We start from the raw sequence: 19,022 nt of genomic DNA, 5'->3' as shown, positions 1-19,022 counted from the left end.
ACGTAATCAGTCCAGTGCTTGGGTCTCTACGGGAATTCTTCCATTGCCAAGTTTGATCAACTGACGTGAAAATGATAGCAGTGCTTAGTCATTTTTCAGTTGAACTCGCATGTTAGTGGATAATGATAATTTTTTAACTTTGTGCCAGAGTGTTCATGATTTGAGGCAAGCATTGAGTTCATCAGTTGGCGTTAAACATTTTTATTCCCAGTTTTGTCGTCGTAGTTGTTGTCCTCTGTTGTTAGCGACGTCATACGTCCAGCTTGTGCAACGAATATTATTCAAACGCCTTTTAAGCATTTTTTAAATTGAAACTATACCTCTACGATGGGCGATTGATGAGATAAATGCCGCATTAGCACTTACAGGATACCCTTTATATAGGCTGGCAGAAATACCCGGCTCTTCCCGGGTTTTCTTCAATTACTGGTACGATTGGAAACGTGACAAACCGTTATAAAGGAATAAACTGTTATAATAACAGAATTAAAGGTGTGACAAACCATTGTGAAGGCATATATACACGTCTGAAACGCATTGTTGGAAACCACGGTAACCAAAGTAAACGTTCCGAAAGTAATTGTTGAGGCCCCAAAACCATTGTTGCCCGACAGTTTTTCGCCCATTTCGGGCATTTGCCCAGCTCTGACGAACTGATATTGGACATTTTCACCAACTCTCTTTTGTGGCCTTATACCACATAATGTGTTTTGTTCGTTTATACGTTGCCAAAAGAAGGCGAGAAGAGAAAATCTATCTTCCAAGAGAAGAAGAGCGTGAATTGGAATGCGGCAAGTTGTGTGTTTTGAAATAAAGTCTTCTTCTCTAAGTTCCATAATTTCGTGCGGTAATTGGGAAACCCCCTCCAATATCAAGTGTCTAGGAAATATTCCCGCCACCTGACGGAAAAGAGACGCACCTCCACCTAGTTTATAATTTTAGTTGTTTTTTTTGTTTTTTTTTTGAACTGTAAAAACATATAAATGGAGGCGGAGGAAAAACACTCAAAAACTAGATAAATTTACCCTTTTCTTTTCCCCCCCCCTTCATTTCGAGCTATTTTTTGCTGAAATGTGCATCTCTAGAGTTAATCGATTATCCACACGCAATGTTGATTGCATAGCAAATAAACGGAAACAAACAGTTGACGATGATTGGAAGAACGAGTTTTTTCGCGATTTCACTTTTTCGTTCCATTATTTTCATTTATTTTTTTCCGCATTTGAATAAAATCTGAAGTTTTGTTTCGATTGATTAATTTTTTCCTTTTTCTTTCTGCAGCAAAAGGAAAAAAAAAATGGCTAAAAAATACAAAAATACAGAGATTCTCTCACTCTTGCAATTTTGTCATTAAAAAAAAAAACCCGCAAGATCTGGCAGCGAGAAACAATTTAAGGGAAAATGGCTGTAAGACCTGTTTGCCCTGGGTCCAATTCTGGAAGATTCTCAACTAACCTTGCTAACCAATACACCAGAGACGCACTTCTCCATTCCTTATGACACGCATTAGTTGCGTGAAGCGCTGAGTGGAGTCGTAGTGGCCTTCCCCTTAGCTGCCCCAGTTGGCACTTTTGTATCGAGAGATGGTATTTTTCTTTCGGTCCGCGCAGTTTGTCTCTGGTGTATTGGTTAACGCAGTTGCCCGGTAAGCAAGGAGATCCGGGTTCGGAATTCCCGGAGGAGAATTCACCTTCTCGGCATATTTCGGGCCGAAAAAATACCACCTCTTAATATGAAGATGGAAATGCTTCAATTTTTCATGTTATGTCAGTATCGCTTGCTGTAGGTCTGCCTGGAGAAACCGCGAGACACCCAGGCCTGTCGAGCACAATACGAGCACTACCTGTATCCGTCATCAAAAGAGCACCCTCACGGGAAGTTCGGCATACGAATGCATGAAATCAGTATTGATTTCGATCCTTAAATGCAATTTGTACGAGGTTTTTAATTTTAACTTTTACCAAGTGCTCGCGAGCACGGAATCGGACACGAGCACCGAGCACTCTGGATGTTCCGGGGAGCACCGTGGTGATCGCGAGCAACGGGTTGAAGATGCCTGATGTAAACCCCATATAGGTTAACCCCTCTATTATAGGTTATAAACCCTATTATAGGTGTTTATACACACCTACAGTATAAATAGGGTGAAGGGATGGAAAAAATGCCACTTTTTTATAATTTCCGGTCCATTTTATAATTTTTAAAGAAAGTAGAAAATAAAATGTGATTTCCGTTGTCGTTATAGCGAATGTGTTCTGATTTTCATTCGCAAATAACTCGCTGTAAACGATTAGTTTCTTTATATCTTTAACATTAGCTGTTGACAATCACTTGCGAATTACTCGTCATAGCGAGATTCTCGTTATAAAGGACTTTCATTGTAATTTGTGTGTGTTTGGTGGAATTTATTAATCCTTATGGCAAAGTTTCTTTTTTAGAATTTTTTGACTGAATTTCTTTCTGAGATTTTTTTTGACTGAATTTCTTTTTCGAGGAAAAATTTTCGTATAATGTCCTAAAACATATTTTGACGTGTTAAAATATTTAGCACATGTTGGCCAGTCAAGTTACCTGGGAATGTGCCGCGGACCATTTAATTTAAGTGAGAGTGTGCCGCCCATCAGGGACATCGTAGGACCATCATGCCCCCCCCCCCAGGCCAAGTGATTTTTCTGAGCCCCTAGCTGGAAAATTCTCGAAAATTTCAACCAGTTCTCATTTTCGCGAGGTCCCTCTTTTCGTGAGGCCCCAGGGCCGTGCCCGGGTGGGCCCCATGCGTTAAGACGGCACTGCCACCGGCCACTTTAGCGATTTGGAAATGTCCCCCCAAGTCATTTGAGTTGATCTTTATATGTGCTGCGGGTCCTCTAAGTATCTGGGAATGTGTCACGAACAATTGAAGTTATAATGTACGACGGTTCACTTAAGGATCTGAAACAGCACCCAGGTCACCCAAGTGATCTGTAGATGTGCTGTGGGTCACTAAAGTGATGTGGGAATCGTACCGCGTTTCACTTGACTGATCTGGTAATGTGCCGCTTAGTTGATTTTTGCAGAACTAAGTTTTGAGGTTTCGGGCCGCATCCGACGACTCCGAGGGCCACATTTGGCCAGCAGGCCATGAGTTGAGCATGTATGCTTTAAAGCGTGTTATCTAAATGAGATTCCTCTGCGCAGTGTTGATTGAGTTTTCCTAGTATAGTTTGCATAGCCTGCGACTTCAGAGAGGAAGTAGTTTCTACATTACAACTCCGTTAATAGTTTAGATTTCTTTTGAAACGTTTCTTCCTTCCTTTTCTTTATAAAATTCTCCATTTTAAGAGGCGGTGGAAAAGAAAAATAAGAAAAAGTGATATATGGGGTTCTTTTTGTTTCTTTATATTTTTAACACGAGGAAGAGAAAAAGCAGTTCCGCTGATTGTGACCCAATTGTAGACACTCGCAGCACCGCCCTCAAGCTTCCTCTTCTTGATGTCTCGTGTGCCTCACGTAGGTGAGTCGAGAGATAGTGAAAGGTGCAACGTCATTATTGCATGTCAGTTTCATCGGCATGGCCGGACCTTCGGAGCACCGCGTTCTTCTCCTTTTGTTTCCAGAAAACCATCCCTTCGAACATTGTTTCCCCTCTCGGAATAACATATAGATACAGTTTTTGAATATAGAATAAAATGGGCCCTACATTGGCACAGCATTGTAGACTGTAGAGCAGTGATTCCCAACCGGTGTGCCGCGATATTTTCTAAGGGGTGCTGCGAGATATTATGGAGTTACATAAAAAATATTATTTCCCATTTAAGGTCTTAAAAATAAATTAAGTCGAATTAATTACTCTCATCACAAGTTTCATATTGATGATTAATCGAACAAAACTCTATCGATGTATTTTTACTGCGATTTTTGTTGTAGTAAACTTCTGTATTCGAGGAAGGGTGCCCCAAGTTTTTAATATTATTTCCAAAGGGATGCCGCGAACTTCGAAGGGTTGGGAAACGCTGCTGTAGAGGTTGCTCTTCAAAAAGGTTTCACTGCATACGTCAAGGGTACTCAATCTGTTTGAGAATGCAAGCCACTTCATTGGCTTGAAAACGTGTCCCGGGAAACTAAGGTGATCTATGAATGTGTCGCGACTCTTTGAAGTGATATATGAATGTGACGAGGACTGTTTGAGGGATGTGGAACTGTGCGGCGGGTTATTTCAGTGATCTTTAAGCATGCCAAGGACTGCTTAAACGATCAGGAAATGTGCCGCGGACTGTTTAAATGAAGTGAGAATGTACTGTGGACTACTTAAGTGATTTGTAACAGCGTCCCAGGTCACTTGAGTGATCTTTAAAGGTTCTGTGGGTCACTGAATCGATATGGAAGTGTGTCGCAGTCCACTTAATTGATGTGGAACTGTACCGCGGGTTTATTAAGGGATCTGGTATTTTTTGCAATATTAGGCTAGATGTTGCGGGCCACATCAGATCACTTCGTGGGGACTACATTTCGTCTGTGGGGCCATTAGTTGAGCATATATGGTAAACGCTATGGCAGTGATAAGATAAAATGGTCGATGTACGAATATTTGTGGAAAATTCCTTATCATCCTACTACTTTCAGCAAGTAACTGAAATTACTGCTCACTGTATCACCAATCTATTTGTGTTTCCACGACATTCAATTTGGAATTTTTGTATAAGCTGCACTATCTGACAAACAAATTATACAAAAAAAAAAAAAATTGCATTTTCTGAGCATGCGTAATTGACTTGGAATTGATGTTAATATCTCATCGTAAATGTTGCATTTTAAATTCATGTACAGCATGTCTTGCGTATAGTATCAAATTTTCTGTAAGTTTAGTGGAAATCGGTTGAAAACTCCACATGTTATGAGCAAAACACATTCGACGATAATTGAAATTTTTATATGAAACTTTTATATCTTCGTGAATACACGTGCTATGAAAATGCATACAAGTTTTGCGCAAAGCGAGTAAAATATTCTGTGGAAATTACACAATTACCCAATTATGGATAGCAAAATGTGTAACATCTCGTATATATAAGCAGTGGAAACATTTCAAGTTTTTTTTCCTCCATTACTTATAATTCTATGTGTCATCCTTCCGTTACGCGGCACACATCTATACGGTAGTCCAGTGCTTCTCAAAGTGTTCGTCGCGTGGCGAGCTGGAGATATTGGTTGATATGCCTATTTATGCTTTGAAGTGGTTCTTTTTACATGTACTAAACTATTCATTCTAGGGAGCCACAGATAAGCCGTGAATCGGGTAAGGGAGCCGCGGGTGATAAAAGTTTGAGAAACACTGCAATCCAATTCATCCCCGATACAGCATGTCAGTATTGATGTTCGTAAAAGAGGAGGTAATTCGTGCACGTTCGTAAAGAGGAGGTTCATGGAAGGGAATTTTTCCCCTCTCTCTCATCGCCCCCCCCCCCCAACTCCACAGCCAGCTTATTCAGTATTGATGTTGAGCTCATTCAAAGTAGCTGGCTGTGGAGGAACGAACACGCAGTGTCTATAATAAAGCTCCAAAAGAAAAAGTCACAAACAGTAAAAGATTAGACCTTAGAGCATAGTTTCCCAACCTTTTTTGTCCCATCGCCCCCTTCTTCAGAAATGTTTTTCTCCCATCTCCCCCAACGCAATCTAACCGATGGGATCCTATGTTAAACCCGTAGCTTCTACCGCTCCCCCGGAACATTCCATCGCTCCCAAGGGGGCGTTAACGCCCACGTTGGGAATCACTGCCTTAGAGCATATTTTCCCGAATTTTTTTTTTCTCTCATCACCGCCCCCCCCCCCAAGCAAACCCACGGGGATCCTATTTTATACCAGTAGCTTCTATCGCCTCATGATCCATCCTACCACCCACCAGGGCGCGATATTGCCCACGTTGGGAAACACTGCCTTATATAGAGCATAGTTTCCCCAAGCTCTTTCTTCCATCGTTCCCTTCCTTTTTCAGAATTCCCCCCCCCCCCTCTCTCATCGCCCCCCTACTCCAGCCAACCCATTGAATCCTATGTTAGGGACCATTCAAGTATTACGTAAGCAGATTTTCAGCCATTTTTGACCCCCCTCCCCCAGTGTCAGCAAAAGTCAGCAAAACACTGACCCCCCCCCCCCCTTCACCCCCCGTCAGCAAAATGTCGTCAGCAGCTTAGAATATTTCATATCTTCAAAAAAGGGTGGTTGATGATGACGTAAGCAACCTTCAAACCCTTCCCCCCCTTGTCAATCGAAAGTCGGCAAATCCGAACCCCCCCCCCCCTCGATGCTGACGTAATACTAGAATGACCCCCCTTATACGAAGATGTTATGTCAGTCTCCGCTATCCATACGAAGGTTTTTAACAGCTGGCTGATTCGAAGATGTATTTAGGAGAGAGAGAAAATTCAACTGTATACCCTTGCGGGGAATCGAACCCCACGTCTTCTCACTTGCCGAGTGAGTTCTTTAGACCAGCGGGGCCCCAGGATATTCCAGGGCGGATCTTACTCAAGAGATCTCTAAATGTGCCACGGATCGTTCAAGTGTTCTGGAACTGTGTCGCGGGTTACTTAAGTGATTTTTCAATGTGCCACGGGCCTACTTTGGTGATCTGAAAATGTGCCACCGGCCACTTGAATGGTCTGGAATTGCGCCACGGGTCATTTAAGTGATCTGTAAATGTGCCGCTTAGTTCATTTTTACGAAATTGGGTTTGAGGGGAGGGGGGGCAAGCCGCATCAGATAACCTTCAGGGCAACATTTGGTCCGCGGGTCAAGGGTCTACCAGATACGGCTTAAAGGGTGAGTCGCAATGAATTTCTTAAAAAGAAATTTTGAGTTCTTAAAATAGCATTGGAATTAACAGAAGTCGATTATAATAGCATATAAAGATATTTTCTTTCGAAATTTCTAAATATCTTCTTTGCATTAAAAAAAAAATTTTTTTTCTTCTGGGAGGGAGGCGCACGCGAGCCCCCTATGTCCCCCCCCCTCCCGCATACGTTTCTGATCCCACTAATATGCGTTAGGAGGTAGAGGGCAGTGCGGACGAAATTTTGCTGACAAGGGGAGGGAGGGGGGAGTCAAAAATGGGTAAAAAAATTTGCTGACGTAATACTTGAACGGCGCCTATCGAAGGTTTGCTATTATTTGATGATGCCATGACTGTCAGAGAATTTTGGAAGAGACGGAAGGACGCTATTTTCAATGTCTCCATCCTTATCATCTTTATATTGAAGTTTATATTGATCGGCGCGTGTGTGTGTGTGTGTGTGTGTGTGTGTGTGTGTGTGCGCGTGCGTGCGTGCGTGCGTGCGTGTAAAATTAAATGCAATATGTATGCCGCTGTGGTGGTCGAGTGGTTATAGTGACGGACTCGCGATGCGTGGATCCGGGTTCGAACCCCACAGTGGTGGTCGGCTGAAGTTGGTTTTCTGTGGTTCCCAACTTCAAGGCGCAAATGCGAGCCGATCTCCCCGTTAAAAAGTCTCGCCACAGAGAGCAACAGTCCTACAACGAAAAATCATTCAATCATAACACTTCACTCGTAGTTCGAAAAACTGGTGGCAGATGGCAGCACTACACATAACAAGCATTAAAGAGAAACAAAAAAAAACTTCACGTCAGGTTTCACTACACGTACACGCACATTCCCGCATGTACCGATTCGTTGGGGGTTCCGCGGGGGGTTGTGGGCGGGGTGCATGTGTGGTGTAGCAGCAGTAGTAGGTAGGGCTCGGGGATACATGATGTTCTTAAGTCAGCCACCTCGTTGGGCAATTTGCCTGTAGTGGTGTTGTATTTGTATATTATTCACTTTCAAAGGATTTTTTTCATTTTCGTCCCAGGCCCCCAGTGGTGTGCCCGAGTGGCATGGTGGTAAGATGCTCGTCTACCATCGTGAAGGTTGTTGTGAGGGTTCGAACCCAAGGGAGGATATAGATAAGATATTTTCCCTAACGAACTCGAGGCGACCACCGATCACCTTCACTTCCAACCCATCTCACTAAAGGCAGCAAATTGCAATATAGCGATATGGCCAGAGTTGGTGTTTGGTGAAGTAGGCCCCCCAGTGAAATCACGTCACTGTACATATGAATTAAGGGGGTGTTGGTGCACGCAAATCTTACAAAATACTACATTTTCCCATTTTTCAATTTTTAAATACAGTCAAACCTCGTTAATGAGTCACTCTTGGGAGAGCAAAAATATGACTTAGTAAGCGGAGTGACTCGTTAAACGGAGTAAGGCCATAGCTTGCCAATTCCTGCCTGAGGACAATTGGGACTTCCAAAAAGTGATCCGGTAAGCGGAGTGACGTGTTAACCGGGTGACGTACTAACGAGGTTTGACTGTACTTAGAAATTTTCTGCGTCTAACTGTGTTCTAGCTGTATTAAAAGCATTTTTATACAAACTGCTGTCAGGCATTACACATGCTAATGTTTTTCACTAAAATGCGTTTTTCTCAAAAAACCAAGTTTTCTGTTAGATAACGAACATTTCTTCGAACGCCGCTCATTTAAATGCATTGAAACGTCGTGTGTCTCTCTCTCAACACTATTCTGTTACATACTTAAACACGAGCTTTTAGGATTTTCATTGTTGGTTACGTTTTAATCGAAATTTCACTCGAGCAACGTGCAACTTTTTCAAAAAACCATCAAAATTTGCCCATATTTTGTGCCGTGAAAAATTTCTAAATTAATTTCAATAAAAAAAATCCTCGTGTTAAAGTGCGTAACACTATAGTGTTGAGAGAAACACCTAGTTTCGTGTTATTTGAATGAGCGGTGTTCGAAAAGATGAAACATGGTTTTGAGAGAAACGCATCTTAATGAAAGACATTAGCATGTGTAACGCCTGCCAGCAGTTTGTATAAAAATACTTTTAATACAGCTAGAACACAAAAACTTTAACACAGTTAGACGCAGAAAATTTCTAAGTACAGTCAAACCTCGTTAGTACGTCACCCGGTTAACACTCACTCACCCACTTAACAGTCACTCCGCTTACCGGATCACTTTTTGGAAGTCCCAATTGTCCTCAGGCAGGAATTGGCAAGCTATGGCCTTACTCCGTTTAACGAGTCACTCCGCTTACTAAGCCATACTTTTGCTCTCCCAAGAGTGACTCATTAACGAGGTTTGACTGTATTTAAAAATTGAAAAATTGAAAAATGGGAAAATGTAGTATTTTGTAAAATTGGCGTGCACCAACCCCCCTTAAGAGATTTCTGTTATCCGTCATTGCCCTGGTCCGGACGGTGATGGTTAATCGAAGTTTTACTGTATTCATACAAATTTACGACGTGCCCCATAAATTCGCAAATAGTTTAAAAATTCATAAAAATTGAAGGAATTGGTATATGAATGCGGTTTGGGGAAATTTTATCCTCACGGAGGGGGATTTTTTTTTTTAGTGCAGGGAAAAAGTCAGTTCAAATTTTCGTGCATAGTGAGAGCTGCATTGAGAAACTTTTCTCCGATCTTTTCTGTGTCTGAAACGTTCTTTAAAGCTTCAGCAGGCGATTCGTGGCTAAGGTAAAACAACTTCACCAACAATGCCTTGTCCACCAATGGCCAACATCACAATGAAAACCTTATGAAGTGTCATTATAACAGGAAAATTCAGAAATGGGATGTTAATCTCGCACACCCTACATTTTGTGACTTTGATTTGGATAATTCCAGCGATTTGCTTCGCGCAGTGCTGCTCTCTATCGACAAATATTTGAACTAATTTTTTTTTCTGTACCAGAAAGATCCATCCTTTGTTAGAATAACTTTTTTGCAAACCGCATCCAAAAACTCACAAATTTTTTTTTCAAATTTTATGAAGTTTTAAACTATTTAGGAATTCATGGGACACCCTGTGTTTTTGATAATAAAACCATCTGTCCATCCTATTTGACAAAAACTCAGAACATAAGCTTGTAATATCCACTTGATTAGCGATATCCTCATGTTAGAAACTTGAAGCAACGAGTCGGATTGACAATCTTGATTCAGACATGACCAAATAGCTATCGCCAAGACACGGAAAACGACTTAAGTTGCCGCTCACTGTATTCATTATTCTTACAATCATTATCGGTGAGTTTTCCGTCGATGCAACGAGGAAATGCAATCTTTAAAACAACAAACCTAAGAGAGTCGGTCACATGTAAATGGACGGAATGGGAAACAATTATCATGTTCACGTGATTGCTTCTTCAAGTTTCGAGCAGGTAATCTGATTGGAAGTTGTTGCCCTGAGAACAACAACCATTTTCCTTTGGACGATTGTTAAATTGGATGGGGGGGGGGGGGATAATGGCTGGGATAATAATATCCCGGTTTCACCCGTTTGCTGTTGCGATTAATCTTGGCGATAACGGCTCGCCACAAAAAAGCAATGTTCGCCAACTGACTATTGTACAACTGAGCGTTCCATTTTGATACTTTCCATACTGGCGACGTATTACCACTTTTTTATTTGAACATATTGCAGTTGTTTCCATCATAACCGGATTTTAATCCCGGAACGGGGCATTTTGCAAATTAGCTGGTTGCAATTCATGCCAAATTCCGATTGCCATAGGCCAAGAAAATCGTATGGGCATAAAAGAAATACAGAAATTAACTTTTCATACACTTCCCTTATGCTAAAATTTCCTATTAACGAAATATAGATCCCACTCGGAAAAGATATTTGGAAAAAAATTCCATGTTTTTTTTCAATTCAAATGCAATATTTATTGAGATATTAAATCAATGCATAAAATCTCACTGCGTTTTGGCAAGTTATCATTGTGTTGGCATGTTTTCATTGGCTCAAAAGCTGCCATTTTTAGGGAGTGTACGCAAATAGAATGAAGACGCAACCATTTTTACCATTTTAATTCTCCAAAGCAGCGGCTCTCAACCTTTTTTGACTCTCGGAACCCTTTTCATATGTAATTTCTATGGCGGAGCTCTGACTCGAATTTTTATGGCAGAACCTTGTAGGCCTCTATTATTTACTTATCTATCAAATTTACTGATTCATTTTATTTTCCTCGAGTCGCCGCGGAGCACTGGCTGAGAACCGCTGCTCTAAAGAATAGCTGAAGATCAGTTCCTCGGAAGGCAAATTTTCGGATTGTGCTTTTGGGGATGACGAGAAATAACAAAAACATATTTGGACAAATCGTTATATCGAGGCTTTTTGTTCGTTAAATAGGGGGTTTTGACCTCTACCTTCGTCTGAATTTCAAAAAAAAAAAATTCTTTAAATCGAAGAATTCGTTGAATCAGAGCTCGTTTAGTCGGGGTCCCACTGTGTGTATGTGCCTATGTATTTTCAGTTTAGAAATGAATAAATTTTTAAAGAAGAAAAAGGGAAAGTAACAAAAATTAAGCAAATGCTGAAAAGGAATTAAATAATATGCAAAATAATTTATAAACAAATTAAGTAATGAATAATTAACGTAATTAAGTTGTATAAAAATTGAAAACACATCCCTAGCAATCGAGTGGTTAGGGAGCTAGAGCCTCTGACTGTGCAGGTGTGGGTTTGAATCCCGGTTCGGACATGGACGTGTGTCTACTAACCAATTCCCTGGACGGATCAATGCTGATCCCTTGGGAGTACGTGAGGATCACGTTATACGTTAGTCATGTTATTATTCAAGGGGGGAAGTTCTGACGTGAATACGTTCTTCCTTTTTCTGCCCAGAATCGCGTGATAGGCACCAACATAGTGAAATTACGTCATTATCATCGGCTTTGTGTTTGAAATGCAAGGCCACAACAGGTAAAATGTGGCCAACGTGGTGGCTGACGCCCACAACAAATATGGATGTATTTCTTGAATACAGCAAACCCAATTTTATATAAACCAAAAACTATATACAGAATAGATAACAAAACGATACCAATGTCTGTCGTCTATTTTCGTTGTGAACTAGCTGCTCGAGAGATAGCGGAAGACAATTTGGGTTACGAATCATGGCAGCGGATCTGGTACCCAGACCGGAATGGTGATACCATTGAATGCAGGGGCTGATCTAGAGGTCGCTGTTGGAAGGAGTGGTTTTACAAATGGCTTTATATATATATATATATATAAAAAAATAATAAAAAAGTGTCAACACGTGATGACCATATGTCCCGCATTCTGTCCCGCATTTTCCACGACAGTCTTGTTTTTTTCCCCTCCATCCCGAATTTTTCGAGAAATGTCCCGGTTTCACCCGTTTTTTAGTCGAAGTTTCCTTGAAAAAATTTGTTGTTGCCATATTATCGCATAGAAATTCAAAAAATTTCATGAATTATTGCACTACGCTTGACCTCCCCTTCCTCTCAATAGATCCGCGCCTGATTGAATGCTGCACCTTTGCAACGTGCACCTGTCGACACCATTACGTTTGACTTGCATTACGTACGTACTTTTTGAGATACAGCAGTGAATAGCCACTAGAATCAAGTTAGCCCTTATCAAGTCGCCTTACAGCAGTGATTCCCAACGTGGGCGTTAACGACCCCTTCGGAGCGACGGTATGTTCCAGGGGGGCGGTAGAAACTACGGGTATAACATAGGATGCTATGGGTTAGATTGCATTGGGTGGCGATGGGAGAAAAAAATTCTTGAGGAAGGGGCGAGATGGGACAAAAAAGGTTGGGAAACTATGAGATACAGCGTAAAACAATTTGTTACGATTCGGGGCAGCTGGCCTGGTGTCCAGACGGTAAAAGATATTGAAACCGGCGTGATATCATCGAGCGCACCTCTGCAAAAATATGCACCTTCCAGTACCATCGCTTCTTACTTGCGGTGGGTATTACCTGAGATATGAGCGTTCAAAGAATTTCGTCACTCAACTTTTCGCGTTCGCGTCGAAAAAAGGGTAAGAACCACTGGTCTCTAAAGCAAAATATTGCGAAAAAATGCCAAAAAAAGAAAGAAAGTAGATGGTAAAATCAATCATGCGACGAGTTCTTTCTCTAAAATCGTTATTTCGCGCTCGTCGTTTCTCCTTGAACGAGTCTCTGACGAGCGACATTGAGCAGAAAATAGCAGAATAAAATATATGGTATATATTGAAGTCAAAGTCACCAACCAGATGATGACGAAAAGGGATGCCCAGGAAATCGTGGCTCGTCTTACGGACGCAGCTCATTATGGTGCCCATGACCAGCGATGCATTACTACGACAGAAACTGAGAGAACGAAGCGAAGGCTGAGTGGTTTCCAAACAACGACAACAACAAAAAAAATCGCCATTTCTTTTGATGTCAAAAAACCGGTAACTAATCCACGAACATGGATCATAAACTCGACCTTGTATTGGCTCAGATTGTCAAGGAAAAACGCCATATTTTGATGTCTAAACCCTTTTCTTTTTCTCCATGTCGAAATCGAGTAGGAATATCGAAAGCCCCCCACCCCCTTGATGCCTAATTATAGTACTAAAGTGTTCGTGCATCAAGGGTTTGGAAACTTTCGCGCGGGCCACTTGAGTTACCTGGAAACGTGCCTCGAGTCACTCGGGTGATCTGAAAGGGAGCGGCTGGTCGCTTGAGAGATCTGTAGAATTCGGGGCAATTTAACTGATCGATAGAATTCCTCAAACTGAAGCGGTACCAGATGAAGACCAAGATAAAGAAGTAGAAGACAGGTTCACCATGAGTAACATAGCGGAAAGGCTTCGCACGTTCAAATCAGCAATGGATTATTTTCATGGCACAGATCCCCATGGACCTCCAAGACCAGGTGGTGGCTGACAGGTCGCTCATAGATGAAGTGCCGAATTTTCCGTCTTCACTGGTGACATCTAGAAACTAGAGCTCGGCACTGGTTGTTGATACATGCTGATGTCCCGGTGGCTGGCTAATACCGTTCGTTGGGATGTGTCGCTCTCTTCAGTCGTTTACTGGTAATGTCTGGAACTGGAGCTCGGCATCTTGGCAGGTAGTAAGACCACGGCCCTGTCGCTGACCCATGGCGATACCGGCTTTCGCAACTTCCTCCCGGATGGTTGAGGGAGGGGAGCTTTTTCTTCAGTCGTGGACAGGAGGATTGTCCGGACTTACGGGGGAGTAGGGGGCGAGGGGGCCACGCAGCTTCAGGAGTGCACGTCCTACCTCAACATCTCTCAGTCCCCCCCAAAAAAAAGCCTCGTCTTCGTCAACTCTTCTCTGGACCCTCAACTTCCCGGCCTTCCGATTGGAGGCGGAGGGGTCACCAGATAGCCACGTCATGTCCTCTCGATGAAAACGCGCGAAATGGTGACTCACTCCTGGGGGGGGGGAAGAGGAGGATGGACTAGGGAAGGGAGAACAAGCAAAGTTTCATGTCGAAACACTCGCTGAAACATATAATAATTAATAAGAGTAATTAGTGACTGTGTAGTGTTTGTTTTCACGTGTGGGCCACATATGAACAGGGAGTATTTACACGTGTGTGTGTGTGAGTATGAAGAATGAGTATAATAAATAATAATCACAAAAATAATAACACTACATCTTCCATTTTCCCCATTCTCCATAACATGTGTTATTATAATCAATTTCTGTTAATTTCAATGCTATTTGAAGGCTAGATAAAAACTCAAAATTTATCTTTAAAAAATTCATTGCGACCCACCTGTGGTACTCAAGGTTATCTTATGTGGCTTGCCGTCGCCCCCCCCCCACCTAAAACCTAATTTTGTAAAAATGAACTAACCGGCACATTTACAAATCGCGTAAATGACCCGTGGCACAATTCCAGAGCATTTAAGTGGCCTGTGACACATTTTCAGCTCACTGAAGTAGGCCTCGAAGATCACCTTCACATTCAAAGGTCACCTAAGTAACCCGCGACACAGTTCCAGGACACTTAAGCGATCCGTGGCGCATTTAGAGATCGTTTGAGTGACATGTGGCACAGTTTTAGACCACTCCAGCGGCCCTCAGTGCGGCTCTACATCACTCAAGTTACCCGCGGAACATTCCCAGATTACTTAAGTGTGATCCGCGGCGTATAATTACGGATCACTTGAGTGATGCGTGGCACAGTTCCAGAGCACTCAAGCGGCCCGGAAACATTTCCAGAGCACTTAAAGGATTCGTGAAACAATTAGAGATCATTAAAGTGGCTCTGTAGGGGACTTATCAATAGGTAGAATGTTAGTTCAGGTACCCAGTAACTATCGAAAGGTTTCTTTTCGTTCTTGGCGCACCGAATAAGATGCCATTAAGAATATTTCATATCTTCATAAAGGGTGGTTGATGACGTAAGCATTATCCAACTCCCCCCCCCCCTGTCATCAAAAGTCAGCAAATCGGAAACCCCCTGCCCTCCCATCGATGCTGACGTAATACTTGAATGACCCCTTTTACTACGTGCGAACATCTCTTCCTCCACCCCATGCATTTTTTTCGTCCTAGTCGTAATTCTTGTATAACTCGCGCCTCTTCGCTCGACTATGAGTGCCTAAATGCAGGGCCGTAAGTAGGAATTTTGTGTTGCCACCCGGGCAAACATTGTTTTGCCGCCCCCCACCAATTCGGAATTGGATAATTTTATAACGGTGGTCTATGTGTGTTCACCTAAAAATTTCCGCCCTCTAAATTTTTCCACCCGGCGTAGTTGCCCCCACTTGTAGTTCCGACCCTGGTCAGCGAGCCACTCAAGTAGCCTGAAAACGTGACACACGGAGCACTCGAGCGGGGCCGTAGCTAGAAACAGAAATTTAACTCGTCGCCCGGAGCCGGTATCTGTTTTTTCGCCCCCACCCCAAAGTGAACTCGGCTCTCTCCCCGGGTTAGCACCCGGAGCACAAGACCCCACCCTCCCCCTCCCCGGCCCTTTATTCAAGTGACCTGGAAATTTTGCCGCGAGCCGCTCAAGTAATCTGCAAATGTACCACGAGCCACTGAAGTGAACTGGGGACGTGCTGTGGGTTGCCTAATAAGTGTATATGCCGTTAGCAATTTAATTAAATGATCTGTAAGTGTGCCGCGAGCCACTGAAATAATCTGGAAATGTTCCACGGACCACTTAATTGATCTGACAATCTTTTGGGGGCCACTTGAGTGGTTAGCTTATTTGTCGTGGGTACACCTGCCTAATATCGTGTAGGGCCCCCGCGAGCCCGCAGAAGTGCCGCAACACGACGTGGCATGGACTCGACTAATGTCTGAAGTAGTGCTGGAGGTAATTGACACCATGAATCCTGCAGGGCTGTCCATAAATCCGTAGGAGTAAGAGGGGGTGGAGATCTCTTCTGAACAGCACGTTGCAAGGCATCCCAAATATGTTCAATAATCTTCGTGTCTGGGGATTTAGGTGGCCAGCGGAAGTGTCTAAAGTCAGAAGAGTGTTCCTGGAGCCACTTTGTAGCAATTCTGGACGTGTGGGGTGTCGCATTGTCCTGCTGAAATTGCCCAAGTCCGTCGGAATGCACAATGGACATGAATGGGTGCAGCTGACCAGACAGGATGCTTACGTACCTGTCACCTGTCAGAGTCGTATCTAGACGTATCAGGAGTCCCATATCACGCCAACTGTGCACGCCCCATACCATCACAGAGCCTCCACCAGCTTGAACAGTCCCCTGTTGACATATAGGGGGTCCATGGATTCATGAGGTTGTCTCCATACCCATACACGTCCATCAGCTCGAAGCAATTGGAACCGAGACTCGTCAGACCAGGCAACGTGTTTCCAGTCCTCAACAGTCCAATGTCGGTGTTGTCGGGCCCAGGCGAGGCGTAAAGCTTTGTGTCGTGCAGTCATCAAGGGTACACGAGTGGGCCTTCGGCTCCGAAAGCCCATATCGATGATGTTTCGTTGAATGCTTGGAACGCTGACACTTGTTGATGGCCCAGCATTGAAATCTGCAGCAATTTGCGGAAGGGTTGCACGTCTGTCACGTTTAATGATTCTCGTCAGTCCCGTTCTTTCATGATCTTTTTCCGGCCGCATCGATGTCGTAGATTTAATTTTTTACCGGATTCCCGATATTCACGGTACACTCGTGAAATGGTCGTACGTGAAAATCCAAATTTCATCGCTACCTCGGAGATGCTATGTCCCATCTCTCGTGCGCCGACTATAACACCACGTTCAAACTCACTTAAATCTCGATAACCTGCCATTGTAGCAGCAGTAACCGATCTAACAACTAAGCCAGACACTTGTTGTGTTATATAGGCGTTGCCGACCGCAGCGCCGTACTCTGATTGGCTCCATATCTCTTTATTTGCATACGCATGCCTTAACCAGTTTTTTTTGGCTCTTCAGTTTATATACATATATAGATCCGCTGTATGCCTCTAGGGGCGGGACAGCAATATATATATATGATTGATATAACATATATAGAACAACATATATCATTCAAAACAGCGTTAAATGCGGGTAAAATGATTCATCCGTATTTAACGCTGCTTTTCCCCCAACTTTCCTCTGTTCGAATTCCACACACACAATACCTCAGTGAATATTGTACTTAGAATGGTGGAATTTCTTTTTTGGTCCCCAGGAGGGACAGGGCAACAACTTCTAATTGGGTTCTTGAGGACAGGGTGTCCATATAAAAAGTTATTTTTTTATTTATTTTAATAACTAAAGAACCCCTTGAGACATGAATGACATATCTGAGTACTATATACGTTATTAGGAAACTTTTTTCTAATTGGAAGTACACTTCTAGGATCAATGGTGGTTCACCAGTAAAATGCTGTGCACCCTGTATAGTCGAATTATGCGTATTTTGATTATTTTTCTGTCATTATGCAGATGGGAACCATTCAGAGGCATTAAAGAGTGCGCTCTTCACATCACTCACCTCATCAAGAGAAAGCACCATCTCTCTCCTTCAAAATATCACGAAACCTTATCATAAAGAGAAGACGACGTTCAAGAAGATGAAGGATCTCAGGGAATCATCAAAGTCAGGTGACTTCCATAAACTGGTGGTCACCTCGTTGCTGTTCATGGCTACTAGTCTACTTGTCTCCTTGCCAATCTCACATGGTAAGTTTCAGCTCGCTCCAAGGTGAGCTGCAATTTTTCTTGCTTCGAAAGACTTGATTGGCATCATTTGGCTTTTTTTTCTCTCCCATTCCTCTCAAGGCCTATACCAGTTACACAATTCATTAACTCGATTAGCTCTGGCACCTGCTTTCAGTATGTGTGTTTGTGGGCAGATTATCATTATGCCAATAAGTTATCGACGGTGAATGGAAAATAATGATAATTGCCTTTTTCGTTGAAGAACTTTTCCTTGAATTTCTACTAGGAAATCACTAAAATATTCCTCTGTTTACCGGATTCTATTAACTAAAGGCAATATTTGCATGAAGCCCTTCTAGGAGTAAAGGAATTATGTGTCAGATTTGTATGCAGGTTGATTTATATGGCCGATAAATAATGGCATTAATTAATGCTCGTCAACGAGCCCCGACAATTATTATTAAGGACATACGGGAAGACCTTCGACACCTTAGAGATAGTGTGTGCCACCTGTCGAAATAAAATCATATTTCTTGTTTCACATAGGTTGGACATAATCACACTTATACGTAACCTGGCCCCGAGCCCCATACGCAGAGCCGTGTCTAAAGAAATGGGACTATCCGGGGGAGGTGTGGATCAAGCACGACGTGTTGAGATGCGACTGGTGCAAGTTCTTTGGATCGTCCCGTACTTTACAGGTCAGACGAATTTTCCCAAAATATTCTGCTCTTGGGAGGGAGAAATCGTTCCTTCCCCATACTGGATCTACACCTCAGCGAAAGCTGACACCTTCAGCTGCAAATGGAGCGGAGGCAGACAAAAGAAGCTGCGAATGAAGCGGAGGCAGACATTAAGTTGCGAATGGAGCGGAGGCAGACAAAAGAAGCTGCGAATGAAGCGGAGGCAAACATTAAGCTGCGAATGGAGCGGAGGCAGACATTAAGTTGCGAATGGAAAGGAGGCAGACATTAAGTTGCGAATGGAACGAAGACAGAGTCATTAAGCTTCGAATGGACCGGAGGTAGACATTATGTTGCGAATGGACCGGAGGTAGAC

General features: G+C 42.9%; 1 protein-coding gene across 1 annotated transcript in view; it reads left to right on the top strand.

Annotated features, from left to right (window-relative positions):
- Window positions 1-19,022, top strand: part of LOC149081384 (Ig-like and fibronectin type-III domain-containing protein 1) — an 83,386-nt gene that overhangs the window by 12,204 nt on the left and 52,160 nt on the right. Inside the window, exon 2 of the mRNA XM_089238200.1 lies at window positions 17,748-17,984. Within this exon, the coding sequence (XP_089094326.1) occupies window positions 17,876-17,984 (109 nt within the window). The 5' untranslated portion in view covers window positions 17,748-17,875. The remainder of the gene's footprint in view (window positions 1-17,747; window positions 17,985-19,022) is intronic.

Source organism: Pholcus phalangioides, unplaced genomic scaffold (assembly GCF_987345545.1).
Source record: "Pholcus phalangioides strain wild (caught in Gottingen) unplaced genomic scaffold, Ppha-v1.0 ptg000010l_1, whole genome shotgun sequence".
Taxonomy (NCBI): Eukaryota; Metazoa; Arthropoda; class Arachnida; order Araneae; family Pholcidae; genus Pholcus; species Pholcus phalangioides.
Note: the sequence above shows the minus strand (reverse complement) of the source record. Positions and strands in the feature narration are given on the sequence as shown.